At 32.4% G+C, this 18,938-nt stretch overlaps 2 protein-coding genes across 2 annotated transcripts; both read left to right on the top strand.

Annotated features, from left to right (window-relative positions):
* Positions 1-1,547: 1,547 nt before the first annotated feature.
* Positions 1,548-2,718, top strand: LOC9313379 (40S ribosomal protein S29). The gene is made up of 3 exons (XM_002877265.2): positions 1,548-1,691; positions 2,312-2,411; positions 2,498-2,718. The coding sequence occupies exons 1-3, from the start codon at positions 1,630-1,632 to the stop codon at positions 2,504-2,506; spliced, it is 171 nt and encodes a 56-aa protein (XP_002877311.1). The 5' UTR covers positions 1,548-1,629; the 3' UTR covers positions 2,507-2,718.
* A 14,533-nt stretch (positions 2,719-17,251) lies between these two features.
* On the top strand, positions 17,252-18,877 carry LOC9311703 (probable cysteine protease RDL3). Its single transcript, XM_002877264.2, has 4 exons — positions 17,252-17,819; positions 17,893-18,134; positions 18,217-18,354; positions 18,444-18,877. The coding sequence occupies exons 1-4, from the start codon at positions 17,372-17,374 to the stop codon at positions 18,744-18,746; spliced, it is 1,131 nt and encodes a 376-aa protein (XP_002877310.1). The 5' UTR covers positions 17,252-17,371; the 3' UTR covers positions 18,747-18,877.
* Positions 18,878-18,938: the final 61 nt, after the last annotated feature.

The raw sequence follows: 18,938 nt of genomic DNA, 5'->3' as shown, positions 1-18,938 counted from the left end.
CAAAAGGTATGAAGACTTGTGTTGAAATTGTGGGAAAATTTGTTATTTTGGAGTACTAATTGCAATCAAAATCGGGAATTAACGAGAAGTTAGAAAGATAATAAATTTAATTAATGAGAGTTTTCTTGCATTATGAACAATTGATGTCATAATTCAGGTAATAAAGAGGGTTGATTTTTATGTGAAAATGAAGGAGAAAGAGAGAGAGGCGCGGTTGACACCATAAGACAAACTTGGATTATCAAACATGGAAAAAGAAAAGTGAGAAAACAGTTATGACGTGACCTCTTTATGGCAACATTTAGTTCATCTGTAGCTAAAACTTGACGGCGAGGTGTCTTGTATTACTGTCTTGAGGTTGAATAGTAGAATATTGATTTAAACGGGTTTTTTGTGTATATTGTATCTTAGCGTCTTCAACCTATTCGAGAAGATTTCTTTTAAAGTTTCAAATCTGAGCAGCCATGTGAAGACAACAAACGAACATCCAAACGTACCCAAAATAATCTAAAATTTGGTAGGAGTATCTTGGAGACGTAGAACTAAGTTCGGGTAGAAAGACATTGAATTTCGATTTCAGAAGGTAAAATAAACGACGTTGTTTCGGGTAGTTAGTTCATAGGCTTATGGAGATTTGTTTGGTTAAGGTTAGTAAGTTTAAATTTTTTGCTCCGTTTTTAACCACATAATAACGAATGTTTTACATAGAAGAAGATGGAGAGGATTAGGAAAAAAGTGAGGAAGGCAACGAGGAAGAGAAAGAGGAAGAAGAAGATTCTAACGAAGAAGCGGAAACGGACGGTGAAAGTAACGATGACAAGAGCCATGAAAAGTTGACAATGAAGATGACGAGAAGGAATATGAAAAGTAAGAAACGATGTATGTGAAGAGAAATACGAAGACATAGGTGTTGGCAGCCAATTGACTATTAGAAGATAAGATTGATTCATGATTCTTTTGATCAGATTTGATTCTTAAACACTATTGGCTTTTATAAATTTTAAGATGGTGTATTTGGAACAAATTTTTTTCTTTAATAGTAATTTAAAACTATCATCGTATATAATTTTCACCGAAATATATCAAATAAACCTACGCGTAGCGTGGGTTCAAAACCTAGTTGTAATCTATAAAGAATATGAAATGAAGCATAAATCATTACATTGAGGTCGTCATCCTCGATACAATGGAGTAGGTCTTGTTAGCAACGGGGATGGTAGATTAGATTAGCGTTCCGGTGTACCGCCCGTTTTCAGATCTCATTTTCCGGTGAGATTCCGTTTTGGGCTTGCCGTTTTGTAACTTGTATCTACCTTTTGGCCCAATGGCCCATAAGCCCTTTTGGGATGAAAAAGAAAAAAAAGAAAAGAATAAATCATTACATTGATTGGATCTGTTATGGAATAAATCATTACATTTATTTTGAAATAAAAAGGAGAAGGCTAAAAAGGAGAAGGGTAACGTTGGGCTACTAATGGGCCTAAAGAACCTGGCCCGTTAGTATATTTAAAATTTTAATAAATTCGATGTTGATAAAAATTTATCTTCTCCTCAACGAAACAAATTTCTAGGGTTTGGAAGGGCCTCTCTCGTCGCCGTTTGTTATTCCTCTGTGAGCAAATCGACGAAATGGGTCACTCCAATGTCTGGAATTCTCATCCAAAGAAGTATGGCCCTGGATCTCGTTTATGGTAAAATCATCTTCCTCACTCTCCTTATCCCCACAATCTCTCAAATCTCGTTTTTTTTTTCTTGTTTAACTTGCCACAATTTGTCTTATCTTTTGAAAATTCCGATCAGATTTTATCATGTTTTGTTTCATTATCATGAAATGAATGAGTTTAGTGAATAGTATAGCTCACGGTGAAGTATTGATTGCATTTTATATTTGCTCTAATTGTGAAACTTTCATGTTATATTTGGTTTATTTCTTCACCATGTGAGATTATCTATGTCAATGAGACTAGTTTAGTGTTATATTTGGTAATCAAGATTCTGAATTTATAATTTTGCAAATTCTTGTTTGTGTGTAGCTGATATAGTGATTGGCTTATGTATGAGATTGTTATATTTAGCTTATGTCTTCACCATTTGAGATTGGCTTATGTATGAGATTAAGTTTGTGTTATATTTGGTAATCAAAATTCTGACTTTGTAATTTTGCAAATTCTTGTCTGTAATGTAGGTGATTGTAGTGATTAGCTTATGTGTGAGATTTTTATATTTGGCTTATGAATGAGATTAGTTTTGTGTGATATTTGGCATTTTAAGATTCTGACTTTGTATTATGCAAATTGTTGTATGTATGTAGCCGTGTGTGCGGGAACTCCCACGGGCTGATCAGGAAGTATGGTTTGAACTGTTGCAGACAGTGTTTCCGCAGCAACGCCAAGGAGATCGGATTCATCAAGGTAAATTACAATATGAACATTTGCGGATTTGTATCTCCTTTCATTAGCATGGTTGTTCATTCTGATTTGTGTTCTTGTCTTTGCAGTACCGTTAATGAAGCAGCAGTTCTTGATTGATGCTTATATTATGTCGATTAATTGCCGTTTGAACTTTACTAGTTTGTTGATTTTAATGAAGAAGAAAGTTTTAAGTTGTTGCATTTTTATTTAAAGCTTATGTCTTATTTGGAACAATGATATTTGGTTTTGATTAAGAATTTGCTTGTTAGTATCGATCATTTTGGAATAATAATCTTCCGACAATCAATATGATCTTGGAATAGAATTTCTAGGTTTTTTAGACTTGTTTAAACATCAGAATCTTTGAAAATCCAAACATTTATCATATGGTTTTGGTTTGGCAATGGGAGCTATGCCTTATGCTTCTGCTGAATCACACTATCTGATAAAGAAACTTGGAATTAACATCATAATCTAACTTCGTAGACTCTGTAATCTAACAATACGTTCCAAAAATCAAGGTTTCGACCGTAATTAGAAATGAAATCCAGTTTCTTTCTTCTGTATTACAAGATGAAGAACATCACCCACCAATTAGAGTACAAGTTTTTCTGCTCTAATAAGTCTGTAACCAGATCAAACAGTTAAAACTTGTAACTGTTAACCGAAAAAAATATATTGGTCATGGTTAATAAAATAAAAAACCGTATTAACCGTAATCATATCAAAATCTTATAAATCATAACAGTTTTAAATATAAGATTAAGATACTAATAATTTATTATATATAAGTATAACTAATATGACATAGAAACAAGATATGTATAATCAGTAATTATTGATCCAAAATTTGTTAGAACTTATAAATTTATATTAAATAAAAGTGAATGTGCTAAAACCTATGATTAAAATCGTTCAATATACTTGCACCTTTTACGCATACCATTTTGTGTATAGAGTCGTGCCAACGCCAACGATCGACATAAGCGATTAAGAATAAAATGCCTCTGTTTATAGAAAAACGTTTACAATAATATTACCATCGTTATATAACAAAAGACAAATAAAGAGCTAAAACTACCAAACAAAAAATAGGTGTCGTAACAATTTTTTTCTTTCAACAAATTTGTTAACAAAATTTTCAAAAATCAAAGTTTATGACTAATATCATATTCCATAGATGAAATGGCTAAGTCATGTAATATTTCATGTGGTGTACTCAAGCTAATACTCCCTCCATTTTTAATACATGATGTTTAAAGTTTTTGCACACAGTTAAAAAATCGTTTAATTTTTGTTTATTTCTATACTAAAACATAATTTATTATCCATTTAAATACGAGTCAACCAATAATAATCTACATAATATAATTCGCCAAACCTAATAAAAAGAAAATTAATTTTGTTTCGAAAACTGAAAACATCATCTAATTTAGAACAAAACTTTCTTCCTAAAACATTAAATATAAAAAAAACAGAGGGGTATAGCTAGGGGTGTCAAGTTGGTTAAACCAAACCAAACCAACCCATATCCATATTGATTTAGTGTTTAATGGTTAATGAATCAATCCAATTCATTTAGCAAATGGTTTGGATTAACCCATAACTCATTTAAATGAATGGATTAATGGAGAGTTGATCTATAACATAGTTTTCTTATAATTTAAATCCTAATTAATTGATAATTAGTAACTATCATGTTACCACCACCATCATCAGCATCACTCCATCATCATCTTCATCACTCCATCGTCATCAATTCACCACCATCATCATCATCGTCATCGTCATCGTCATCGTCATCGTCATAGTCGTCGTCGTCGTCATCGTCGTCGTCGTCGTCGTCGTCATCATCATCATCACCATCACCATCACCATCACCATCACCATCACCATCACCATCACCATCACCATCACCATCACCATCACCGTCATCATGGTCGTCGTCGTCGTCGTCGTCTTCGTCAACATCATCAACTAATTTGGTCATCACTCACCATAGCGAAGTTCCGTCATAGAGTGTAGTCGAAATTGTCATTATCAATGCCATCGAAATACTTGTATCTATGATCATTGGTTCATAAATTGAACACAAAAAAGGTTTACGCTTGCAACACGGTTACACTAACGCAATCGACAGTTCGACACGATGTCCCAAAAACGACGACCAAAGACTCCATGAGTGGCGATGAGGGATTCGAGTGTCAGTGGCTTTGCCGGCGAACGGCGTTGTTGGTTTCGTCGTTTAACGTTGTCGATGGATTTGCCGGCGAAACCATAAGATTGAGAGAGATCGACAGTGAGAGATTTGACGCCGAGAGAGATCGATGGTTAAGCGATTTAAGAAAATTATGTTTGTTTCGGTTTACTAAAATCGGTTTAGCTATTCAATTCGGTTATATTTGGTTTACATATTTGATATTCAATTATTTAATTTTTATTGGTTTGGTTATGGATAACCTATTAATCCATTTTAACCAAACCATTTCAATCCAACTCATGAAACTCATTAAACCATTCAATCCATTAATCCATTAATATCAAAATTTTCAACTCATTAGATCCATGAGTTGGATTGGTTTGGATTGATCCATCAATTTTAAACCATTTTGACACCCCTAGATATAGCATAACTTTCAACAGATTATATTTTTCGAAATAGTCAGGTCAATCAACTTTTTACATAACCAATTCTCTATTTACTCTATTCATAATTTTAAATTCATAACCAATTCTTTGGATCGGGCCTTGTCGATCCAAAGATGTCAAAAAAAAAAAAAAATTTAGAAAGCCAGAATTTTTATTGTGTAAACTCATGATTTTTTTGTTTTAATTATCAAAAAGGTTTCAATGGTTAAATATTTTCCGTAGTTCCATTATTTGATTATAGTATAAATAAATGAAACTTAAATAATATGCCCAAAAAATTCAAAAAATTAGATACCAAAAGCCAATGTTTCGTTTTTTTAACGCAAAAGCACGGCCTTCTCAGTGTATTTGGAAGATTTGAAGAGTGACAAGGAAGAATTCTCTAATTTTTCTTTATCTTTAATTCCGCGTAGCGCAAATGAAAAAGCGGATAATTTGGCACGAAAAATTCGTACCGAACCGCATCATATCACTTATGTAAACGACATTCCCCAGGAATGACTCTTGATATCTTGTGTTTTTGCTCCTTTTTAAGCTTTGTTTCTCTTGGTTTTTCATCATTTTGCATTCTTGTTTAGGTCCTTAGGTGCATATTTCCATAGCATTTCTTACTTTTAGGTTCTTGGAGTGGAGCATTGAGTTTTATAAGCAAATGGAGTTAAAAGAAGTGAAGAATCAAAGAATCAAGAGGAGGATGAAAGCAATAGACCAGTTGGTCGATTGACTGTTCGATTGGCTGGTCGATTACCTGGTCGATTGGGTACTTAAACCGGGTCAAAACCCGGTTTGTTCCGGGTTGACCCGGTTCGTTTTCTTTTCCTATAAATGTGTCTAAACCTAATTTCTAGATTTCTTATGCTACCTAAGCCTAGTTTTCTTCATTTCTCTTTGTAATCAACTTTAAACCTTTGTGATTCTTGCTTTTATATAAGTATTTCTTTAGATTCAACTTCTATCTATCTCTTATACTCTTCTTCTAACATGAATTTTCAAGGATTAGTGTCAACTCCTTGGATTTTCATGGCTTTAAGTGAGTAGTCTTCTTAGAGCTTTTGGGTCAAGTAGATTAGGGTGATTAGGTGATGATTTGTGATGCTTAGGACTTAGTCTTAATATATCCTTACTCTCTAGGTGCTCTTAGTGCTAGATTAGTCTTGATTAAGCTAGTCTAGATCATAGGAAGTTTCATGCCCGGAAGGTGTTCGATGAAATTCCCGAAAGAACTTAGTGAGTGCTTAGCATTCCTAGCCAATGGAAATTGATGATTAGGGTGCTAGGTGGTTAGTAAGACTTGAAATTAATGCATATTAGTCTTGTGATTGCCAATGGAAATTGATGTTAATTGCTTGATTAATGTAGAGTTATTGCCATGGAAGTGGATTAGCTTAAATTAGTGATCTTAGACCTAAGGATTAGCAAATAATTGATTGTATTAGCATCATAGACTATCCTTTGACCACCCAAGTCAATAACCTTAACCCAAAGGCTTATTCATTTAGCATTTTCGTCTTTGACTTTTTGTTGACTTTCGTTGACTTTTTGTTGACTTTTATAAATTGCATCTTTCTCATTTATTTTGCTATTGCTTTATGTTTATGGGTTATTGCTTAGCTTAGACACTTGTTTAGCTTTGTCAATTTCTTTTGGTTTGTTTATTTCATTTGCATTTTAGTTCCTTTTGTTTTTATTTTACTTAGGTTGTTAGTTTAAAACCAATCCTATATTTGCTTAGATTAAGAAATTTTGTGTATTCTTAGTGTCTTAGATCTCTAGTTCTCTGTGGATTCGACCCTTAAGTGCTATAAACGATAACCATTAGATTGTGGTTTTTGGACCTTGAGGAAATATTAATTGAGAGAAAACCTCCTAATCAATTTGGCGCCGTTGCCGGGGAACTAAGTAGATTTATCATTAGGATTTCAAATTTTCTTGAGACTAAGCTTGTTTCATTTTAGTTTGTTTGGTTACTAACTTTCTTTCAAGTGTTTGTTCTTTTTCAAGATACACTCACAAGGGAGAAAGAAGATGTCTTCCTACATGAATTCTATGTTGAAGCTCATATTGGAAGACCAAGAACGAGGGATAGTTTGGAACTCCACAAGCTATCAAGGAGCTTATGAAACATCCACCTCAAGAGAGTATCAACCGGATGGAAACAATGCTCAAGGGAACCAATGGGGATATGGTAGATATCAATCTTCGGAGATGGACTATGACTATGGAGCACTCTATTCTTCCCCAATCTCTAATGAAGAAGAGAATTACAACTTGTTGAAGTTGATTTTGGAAGAGTAAGAGAAGTATAATGAGAGTCTTCGCATGATTGACACCGAGATAGGTGCCTGGACTCAAGGTTCAAGGGTTTTTGAGACAACACATGTGGAGCCTATCAACACCAACCTTAAACGATGGATCGAGGAACAAGAAGAAGAATGCATTCCTCTTAGCGAAACCAAGACAAAAGAGGTGCTTCCTAATGATATTGGAGAAGTTTTTGAGGAAAATGCTCAAATCAAGGATGAATTCCTCCAAGAAGCCAAAGAGTCTATAAGAGAATTTGAATTGCTTCTTGAATGCACGGTTGATGAGAATCTTGTAGTGAGATATGAAAAACAAGTTGAACCCGTGGCAATCTTGAGTTATTCAACCAAGAGCAATGAGAAAAGATTAGGTGTGGTTGGAAAAAGATTTGAAGATCCTTGTGAAGGTGTTTTGGTTTTTGAATACATGGTCCGAAAGCATCTTGGTACAATCTCCACCAATGAAATGAGCATTGATGAACCGAGGAAGGTACTCTTTGAGGAGATTAGGATGAAAAAGTTTAGGGGATGGTACTACGATGAATATGATCCGGGGGATACATGGATTCGTCTCACTCTATTCCATAGATTCCTCAAGCTTCTTTCATTACTAGAGGTACCACTCCAAATCCTTGTACATAGTTTTATTTTTCTCGTCTTTTGCATTCTCTGTTTTGTTAGTCTTTTTCTCATATTTTTCTTCACACCGAGACGCTGTGAAATAAGTTTGGGGGAGAGACTAACCATCTAACATTGTGTTCTATTTTGATTTCATCCTTTTGAGTCTTGCATTGTCAATAGCTATGTTTTGAGAAAAAAATCAAAAAAATTTGAAAATTTTGAAAAATCCAAAAAGAATCATGTAGCTTTGCATATTCATTTTTTTTTTTTTTGTTCTAATATTGAGTCTAGAAGCATTTAGTTGCATTTGCATATGCATAGGGGTTAATGATTCAATTACCTTGTAGAAATTCAAGCTTAGGATTGAACTTAAAGCCCTTAATCATAGTTAATCGTTGCTTGATCATCTAAGAAAAAATGGAAAATTCATACTTAGACCTTTGCGTTTTTCAAAAGCAATTTCTACTTGTGTGAAGCTTACATGACTTTGAAACATCTCTATGAATTTGAACTTAATTTGATTTTAATCTTCTCGCTCATGGATTTTAAATGCATTCTCATGGTTGTCTAAAAGAATCATTCGGGTTTTCTTATCCACTTTGCTTGCCACTCTTTTGTAAACCCGAATGGCCATTCTCACCTTTAGAATGGTTTCCCTACCCTTAACCTCAAACCTTTTCTTTCAAACCTATGATTGATTGTGAGTGAGGCCTCTTGTTTGAAAATGCTATAGATTTTGAAACCTTGAGAGTATTGAGAACGACAAAGTTTTTGCTCTTGTTTTAGCTAGCTTTTTGAACATCTTTGACTAGCTAATAGGTTGGGAATGAAAGAGTTGGGTGGTTAGATTGAATATTTGGGATTGGGTTTGGGAAAAAGGAAGAAAGAAAAATGAAAAGAAAGGTTTGACCATGCAAATAAAGAGTTCCTAGGGAATAAAGTTAAAATAAAAGCTCTAAGTCTCTAAGTTAAAAGAGAAAGAAAAGTGTGAAGTTAGTTCCCCAAAAGAAAAAGAAATTTACAAGGTTATAAGTAATGAGAGCAAAGAAAACCAAAGTAAAGAGATAGAAAAGAGCTAAGTATTTAAGAGAAATTTTCCCTAGGTGACTACAAAAAGAAAGTGATCTTGAGGTTGGTGATTTAAAAAGACCAAAGTGTCTAGTGTTTGGGGTAGAAAAGAAGAGGAAAATAATTCGCAAAGAGAGTAGAAATAGGAGTTTACATCTTAGGCGGGTAGAACAACAAGAGCTTAACTTTGTATACATAAATTGTTCTTGGTCTTAGATGGATTTCATGATTGTCTAGCATTCCTTTTCTTGAGAGAAAGCCACCAAAGTATGAATCTTTTGAAACCACCTCCAAAAACCTTTACCAAAACCGATTAAGAATGATTTACTTTCCATTTGCGAGACCGCGCCAAACACTTGAATGAATGTTAAAGAGATGTTTCAATTTGATTGTGAGTCTTTACTAATAGTTAGAAATTGAAATAGAATCATGCATTGAAATGAGTATGGAAAAGTACGAAAGAGTATGATGATTGACTCAAGCAAATTTGAACTATTTTTAAGGACTTTGAGTTGAATCCTTTGTTTGATATTTTAATTTGTGGCTATGAATCCCCGCTTTCAAACTTCTTTTCCATCTTATTTCTTAGCCCTTGCTTGAGGACTAGCAAGAGATAAGTTTGGGGGAGTTGATATCTTGTGTTTTTGCTCCTTTTTAAGCTTTGTTTCTCTTGGTTTTTCATCATTTTGCATTCTTGTTTAGGTCCTTAGGTGCATATTTCCATAGCATTTCTTACTTTTAGGTTCTTGGAGTGGAGCATTGAGTTTTATAAGCAAATGGAGTTAAAAGAAGTGAAGAATCAAAGAATCAAGAGGAGGATGAAAGCAATAGACCAGTTGGTCGATTGACTGGTCGATTGGGACCAAACCAGACCCGCGGACGAGAAGGAATCGAGGAAGAAGTCGACCAATTGGTCGATTGCTAGGTCGATTGACTGGTCGATTACCTGGTCGATTGGGTACTTAAACCGGGTCAAAACCCGGTTTGTTCCGGGTTGACCCGGTTCGTTTTCTTTTCCTAGAAATGTGTCTAAACCTAATTTCTAGATTTCTTATGCTACCTAAGCCTAGTTTTCTTCATTTCTCTTTGTAATCAACTTTAAACCTTTGTGATTCTTGCTTTTATATAATTATTTCTTTAGATTCAACTTCTATCTATCTCTTATACTCTTCTTCTAACATGAATTTTCAAGGATTAGTGTCAACTCCTTGGATTTTCATGGCTTTAAGTGAGTAGTCTTCTTAGAGCTTTTGGGTCAAGTAGATTAGGGTGATTAGGTGATGATTTGTGATGCTTAGGACTTAGTCTTAATATATCCTTACTCTCTAGGTGCTCTTAGTGCTAGATTAGTCTTGATTAAGCTAGTCTAGATCATAGGAAGTTTCATGCCCGGAAGGTGTTCGATGAAATTCCCGAAAGAACTTAGTGAGTGCTTAGCATTCCTAGCCAATGGAAATTGATGATTAGGGTGCTAGGTGGTTAGTAAGACTTGAAATTAATGCATATTAGTCTTGTGATTGCCAATGGAAATTGATGTTAATTGCTTGATTAATGTAGAGTTATTGCCATGGAAGTGGATTAGCTTAAATTAGTGATCTTAGACCTAAGGATTAGCAAATAATTGATTGTATTAGCATCATAGATTATCCTTTGACCACCCAAGTCAATAACCTTAACCCAAAGGCTTATTCATTTAGCATTTTCGTCTTTGACTTTTTGTTGACTTTCGTTGACTTTTTGTTGACTTTTATAAATTGCATCTTTCTCATTTATTTTGCTATTGCTTTATGTTTATGGGTTATTGCTTAGCTTAGACACTTGTTTAGCTTTGTCAATTTCTTTTGGTTTGTTTATTTCATTTGCATTTTAGTTCCTTTTGTTTTTATTTTACTTAGGTTGTTAGTTTAAAACCCTATATTTGCTTAGATTAAGAAATTTTGTGTATTCTTAGTGTCTTAGATCTCTAGTTCTCTGTGGATTCGACCCTTAAGTGCTATAAACGATAACCATTAGATTGTGGTTTTTGGACCTTGAGGAAATATTAATTGAGAGAAAACCTCCTAATCAACTCTTTTGAGCATCCATTTTATTTAAGCTGTTGACAAAAAAAAAAAAAAAAACGCAAAAGCACGGTGTTAATTGTGTACATCATTTTGTGCATCATCGTTTTGAGATAAAACAAAAAAAATCTATTAAGTTTCGCAAAATAAAATAAATATATATAGAAATTTGTTTTGGAAGGCTTTTAATTAAAAGTTTTTAATAAAATGAAGATGGAAAGATTAGGGAAAGAGTGAGAAAAGATTAGACGACAAGATGAAAAAAGAGGGGAAGAAGAAAACAATTAAAATAGTTTTTTCATTGAGATAATGGCATATTCAGTAAATTGTTTTTTTCGTTAAAAATATTTATTAAATTGTTTAACAAATACACATTTTATCTCACACTTTTTATGCACTCTCTATTTGTTTCGTTAGAACGACGAATGGTATTTTCGTCTAAATTCATTACTCTTGCCAAACCATGTGGTTAGTTCCCACTTTACCAATCCATGTGATTTTACGAGTCAAAAGTGAATATTTTATGAAAATTACTTTTTCAAAACAATGCTTTGCAATGGAGCTCTAAAAACTCACAAAATAAAATAAAAACATATAATTTATTTTGGGACTGTTTATTATTTATAAACGAAAAATCGATGACGAAGATGATAGAGAAAGTTTGTTAGAAAGAGAAACTCTCATCTATACTATTAATTGCGAATCACTAAAAATTAAATAACCTTATAAAGGGTATAATATTACAGAAAATGTCATTGGAAATATTGAATATGAAGAGGAAAAAAAAGTATCGCAAAAGGGTAAAATGGTCAATTTTATTTGTTGACCCGAACAAAAACGCGCGGATCCTTCATACCCGTTTGAAGCCGTTTTTTCTACCTGACACTACCAATAATAAATAGACCGTATATTAATATAAGGCCATTATGCTTATCTGATTCAATTTATATTGGGCCAAATATATTTTAAACATTGATTTCCATTACAAGCCCATACATTATAAAGCATCGTGATACGTTTGTAACATGTGAATCTTTACAACTTGATATTTTCATTATTTTAATATTATAATAGAAAGAGTATTTTACGTATATAAATCCTAAAATACAAACAGCTTTCCAGTTAAAACCAAAAAACAATAATCTTTCCTTCATGATTGTTGAAATTGCAATCACAAATTTTGGATATTAGTTCCCTATTAGAAACAACCTAACATCAAAATATTTAAATCAAAGCTCATGATGATGATCATATGAACTTCAACTTCTTCAGCCCAATACACACAGATCTTGGACTGAGTTATTTGGGTCATGGAGCGGATTTTGATAGTAGCTATCCATCCGAATTAAACCAATTTCCATATAAAAATGAAACTAAATCAATTATTTTAGGAAATAAACTAATTACAAAATTAATTAGCTTATGTATTCTCCACATTTGATGGGTTGTTTCGAATAGTATCATTTAAGTAAGATCCTTTAAACAATTATCAAAGTTTAAATTTTGAATTTTTAGGAAAAAATAGATCAAATCATTAATTATTTTACGTAATCTACGTTTTTATGGATAATTTCGAATATTAGCATGTGCGATTAATCTTTTTATAATTTTTTTGAATTTTTAGGAAAAAATAGATCAAATCATTAATTATTTTATGTAATCTACGTTTTTATGGATAATTTCGAATATTAGCATGTGCGATTAATCTTTTTATAAATTTCCAAATATTTGGCTTTTCAAATTAGTTCACGTAATCTATAAATTTTACGGTAGTTTTCCATAAAATATATAATCGAAATAAATCATATATGCTTCAAAATATGTTACCTAAAGATTGCTATCCTTAAAAATGAAGCATAATTCTACAGAATTTTTTCAAAAATCTTCTATCAATTATTTTTCTTTAAATGCATTAACCCTAAAATATATTAGCTGACTCTCTTGACCCTATAAATATAGGGTTTGTTTGCATGTTTATCATCACTCAGTACTCATCTCTTATTTTCCTTTCTATTGCTTTATTGTTCTCATTTTCAAAGAGGGCTGCAAATCTTGACTTCACAAGCCTTGCTCATGTTGAACCTTTCAAAACCCAATGGGGGATTCAAGTTAAGATATTGCATTCGTGGACTCAGTATACTGGAGAGACCATGGAGATGATTCTAGCCAATGAATATGTAAGCAAATAGATTCTTTCTAACAAATTATATTTTAACATTTCTAAGGTACTTTGATTCATGCATCTTTCAAAAAGCAACTTTTGTAAGCTAAAGAGGTTTTATTCGAACTGGAGAATGGTGAATTATCGAAAACTTCACATTATCAACAGCTATGGAAAAGTACCGGGCAACCAAACATGCCTACAAAATGTCTCTCATGAACAAAACCTAGAAGTCCTTGTGCTTCAATCTCAGATGATATGTATTTTGATTTCACTACCTTTGATGATATATATCTTGAATGAGGAAGGGTTGAACGATAATTTCTTGATTGGTAATTATATAAATTATAACTATGTCAATGTTTTGATAGAAGCTTATTCAATTACTAACATAACTTATAATTTTATTTTATTTTTCAGACTTATTCGGTCATGTAAAAAGTATTGGTAAAATAAAAACTTGTGACATTTCTAACAAGCCTACACGCTACACTATTAACTGTTATGATATTTAAAAACAATAAGGATTTTCTATTGTAGTGGTGAACCTTTACATGGAAAGGTAGCCTTGTTTAAAATGTATAGTTATTTTTTTTTACTCTTTAATATATTTGCATGTGAAATATATCAATCAAACTCCTTTGACAGTTATCTTGTGGTTAGAGAGTTTATCTCCACATATGTAATAATAATCGATTCATAGTATAGATAGTATAATTGCTTTTGACAGAATTATAATTAACTATTTTTTTTTATTGTAACATATTAGACTGCCTAAAGATGGATTAGCTTTGGATATCCAAGAAGATATCCCAAAGAAAATGCAAGTGTTGAAAAAGTAGTATTTCAATCGATTCCTTCGGAAACAATGTCTGAACTTTCTGAAATAGTTGTAGGATTTTTTAAATAGTGGTTTTAAATAAGATTATGTGTAAAATCAACAGAATTCATGTGGACTATTCTTGGTATTATTTTTGCTGTTTAAAATGTAGCAAGATTGCATATAAAGGGCCAAAAGTTGAGAATTAAATTGTGAAGAAAGGTAACAAACGTTTGTTTTGGTGTACGAGTGTTAAGAATACATCACTAATGTTGTGCCAAGGAAACTATATTTGTATGTATGTTTAGCTTTGCAAACGAATTTTAAATAGTAACCAAATATTTATCATAATTACACAAATATTTACAAATTCGAAATAGGCCAAATAAATGGCTTTACTACAAGCCCATAAAATCTAACCCAAAATACATTTACTAAAAAAATGGATCACTACGTTTAAAAGTTTTAATATAGTAACAAACACTGATGTTCACATATCCGATAGTTCAACACTTATAAAAATAAAATGTGTTTCATCATTGACAACAAGCCTTTTAAAGTATCGATAGTCGAAAATAATCGAACTATTACTTTGATACATAAAATAAAAAAATTTATATAGCACTACTTTACATCAATTTAACCTATAATATATTTACATCTAATACTATTTTTCTCTACTCTTTAGTTTCAAACTCCAAACTTTATCTCATGAATCACTACTTTAGCTATTGTATTATAAAAGGAAAAATCATTGCCAGCTACACGAATTATACGCTAACACATCACCACACATGCAGACTATTTTAATGTCTCGCTAACTACACGAACTATTGGTATTACATACGGACATCCCCGAACTATCATCGGTTATGTGTGCAACACCATAACCATCATTTTCAGATAATATAAATGTCTTGTTAACTACACGAAGTATTTCTTTTTTTTTGTCAACTACACGAAGTATTTTCCATCAATTTTTTTTTTTAAAAAGTAATTAAAAAATAAAAAATAACTAAAAATTAAATATTACACTATTATAAATTATATATATATATATATTATAACTTTCATGCATTATACTTTTAAGTTAAATTAATTTAACTAATTTAATATTTATTATATTAAATTGTTAAAAATTTAAAATAGTCACTTAGTTAAATTATACATCACTATAAGTTAAATAAAACTATATAATATATCAATGTAAATTATATATACCATAACCATCATTTCCAGATAATATAAATGTATTGTTAACTACACAAAATATTTCCATCATTTTTTTAAAACTAAATTACAAAATGAAAAAATAACTAAAAGTAAATAATACACTATTGTTAATTATATATATGCATTATAAATTTTAAAGTTTAAATTCTACATAAGCAGTATCCCTTATAATTTTAAGTTAAATTAACTAACTAATTTTTAATGCACACATATTTTTTATATGAAATTAATTTAACTAAATTTTTAAAAGTGTCACTTAATTAAATTATACATGTTCATTATAGGTTTAAGTTAATTAACAAATTTTTAATGAACACATATATTTTTTATGGAACTAGTTTAGTCTTTATTACATTAAAATTTTAAAGTTAGAATAGTTATAATGTACATATATAATTTACATTGATATATTATATAGTTTTATTTAACTTATTAGTTTTAAAAAAAAATTGATGAAAATACTTCGTGTAGTTGACAAAAAAAAGAAATACTTCATGTAGTTAACAAGACATTTATATTATTTGGTAATGATGGTTATGGTGTTGTACACATAACCGATGATAGTTCGGAGATGTCCGTATGTAATACCAATAGTTCGTGTAGTTAGCGAAACATTAAAATAGTCTGCATGTGTGGTGATGTGTTGGCGTATAGTTCGTGTAGCTGGCAATGATTTTTCCATTATAAAAAAGATACATTTTTTATGTTTACATTATAATATATACAGTACAATATGTATCACAAAACAACAAAATAATCTAAATCGAATTATAATTTATTATAATAATTTCTTAAAATATAAAATCCCGCACGTACGTGTGGGTCAGGATCTAGTTAATTTCTTAAATCTGAGATCTATACAATTTGCACTATTATATACAAGTGTGGTATAAGAAGTAAACCAGACTAAACCAATCTAATTAAACTAAACCTGACCAACATACTCCTATATTTATGATTAAAAGTTTGTAATTATGTGAAGATGAAACATTAAAACGTATTTATTTTATTGAAATAGTAACATATATTTATTTAATTCTCTGACACAAACACATGTATATTGTCTCACCCTTTCTTGCATCTCTCTTTCCTATGTCGAAATATACAAATTTTACGCATCTTTCCTTAGAGATGTCAAGCGGGCCGATAGTCCGCGGGCTTTGTCCAAGTAGCCCACGGCGGGGCGGGATTAGACATCATATTTCATATCCATAAAATAGCGGGTTTCGCGGACAAGCCCAAGCAGATTGCGGGTTTTTGCGGGTTTTGTCCGCGGATTTGAGGGCCGGCCCACGGACGACAAATATTTAATAAAAACAATTAATTAATATAAATAAATAAATACTTTTAAATAATTCTGAAAATATATATGTGAAATATATGAACATATAACGAAATTTAATGTATAAAATTATAAGATTTACAAAAAAATTAATACAAAAAGTTTTTTTTAATTTAAAAATTGTTAATCTCAAATTTTAATAATTAATTTTCTTTTTTTTATTTATTTTAAAAATATTAAAAATAAGCCCGCGGGCCGGCCCGCTAACCCGTTGGACTTAGCGGGGCGGACATGAACATATCATTTTTGTCCGCGGTTCTAGCGGGCCGGCCCGTCGCAGTCTCACAAACTTAAATGCCCATCGCAGGCCGGCCGAGATGGACTTTCCTTGTTTCGTTGAAACTGGACGCAAACGAACGAATGACATTTTCGTCCAAATTCATTATTTTTGCCAAACCATAAAAGTTAGTTTCTACTTTGCCATGTGATTTTTCAAGTCAAAACTATATTAAATAATGCTTGTCATAGGAAAAAAATAATAGAGAAATAATAATAATGCCTATAATATAGTTTTGACTAGTTGCATCAGGCCTATAATATAGTTTAGAGCCCATACGAAAAACACATCTATTATCTATATGACTAACCCTCTCGCCCTCCACTCCTCTCAAGTCTCAACAACCAAAATTTCTCTTTCTACAAATACTTTGACTTAAGAGTTGCAGAAATATCAAGTCAAACAAAAAAAACAAAACCAGAAGGAGAAATGGCAATAAGTTTTAGAACTCTAGCTCTTTTGACCCTCTCGGTGTTACTAATTTCCTTGTCTCTCGGCGTCGTCACGGCAACAGAGTCGCATCGGAATGAAGCGGAGGTGCGTACGATTTACGAGCGATGGCTTGTAGAGCATGGGAAGAACTATAACGGTCTTGGAGAGAAGGAGAGACGGTTCAAGATCTTCAAAGACAACTTGAAACACATCGAAGAACACAATTCGGATCCCAACCGGAGTTACGACCGCGGGTTGAACCAGTTTTCGGATCTGACGGTCGATGAGTTTCAAGCTAGTTACTTGGGTGGGAAGATAGAAAAGAAAAGCCTATCAGATGTAGCGGAGAGGTATCAGTACAAAGAAGGAGATATTTTGCCTGATGAAGTAGATTGGAGGGAGAGAGGAGCAGTTGTTCCAAGAGTCAAAAGACAAGGAGATTGTGGTATGATTTTCAATATTTTTAGCATTATTTTTGGATTGCGATTGCGGTTGAGATTTGCGGTTTATATAAATAGGAAGTTGTTGGGCGTTTGCGGCGACTGGAGCGGTGGAAGGTATAAACCAGATCACAACTGGAGAACTATTATCTTTATCGGAACAAGAACTCATTGACTGCGATAGAGGGAAAGACAACTTTGGATGTGCTGGAGGTGGAGCAGTATGGGCCTTTGAGTTCATTAAAGAAAACGGTGGTATAGTAACCGATGAAGATTACGGTTATACTGGCGATGATACTGCCGCGTGCAAGGCCATTGAGGTTTTTAAGACCAACATAAATGACTATTTTTGTAGTTTTAATTTATGGTTTCAATTTGGTAATCTATGTTTTTATCTTGCAGATGAAAACCACTCGGGTTGTTACCATTAATGGTCATGAAGTTGTTCCTGTAAATGATGAGATGTCTTTGAAGAAAGCTGTTTCTTATCAACCTATTAGTGTTATGATATCAGCTGCAAACATGAGCGACTACAAATCTGTAATTCCAAATGACATTGTCACCCTTGGATTTTTTTAAAAATCCAATACTAAGTTGTGATCAAATTTTCTTTTTGTGTTATTTCTCAGGGTGTATATAAAGGACCATGTAGTAATTTGTGGGGAGACCATAATGTGCTAATTGTGGGGTATGGGACATCATCAGATGAAGGAGACTACTGGCTTATTCGTAATTCTTGGGGACCAGGGTGGGGAGAAGGCGGATACCTTAGGCTCCAACGTAACTTCAATGAACCAACCGGGAAATGTGCAGTCGCAGTAGCACCTGTATACCCAATCAAGACGAACTCGGCATCCAATTTATTGTCACCAAGTGTGTTTAAATTGGTCCTTTTATGTATTTTTCAGTTGATTAGTTTGGCCTTGCTTTGATATATACTTGGTGTTCAAGCTCTATTCACAAGCCGGGTGAGCGTTGTTATCTTTTGTGGCTTATATGTCCACCACTATGTTTGAATGACTATCATATTCGGTTCAAGGAGTTCTAATCGTCTTTCACAATTGTATACCCAAGTTTAATATTATCTCATTGACCACTAATTTAGCCCACCTTAGATCCCGATC

Source organism: Arabidopsis lyrata (genome assembly GCF_000004255.2).
Source record: "Arabidopsis lyrata subsp. lyrata unplaced genomic scaffold ARALYscaffold_5, whole genome shotgun sequence".
NCBI classification, from domain to species: Eukaryota; Viridiplantae; Streptophyta; class Magnoliopsida; order Brassicales; family Brassicaceae; genus Arabidopsis; species Arabidopsis lyrata.
Note: the sequence above shows the minus strand (reverse complement) of the source record. Positions and strands in the feature narration are given on the sequence as shown.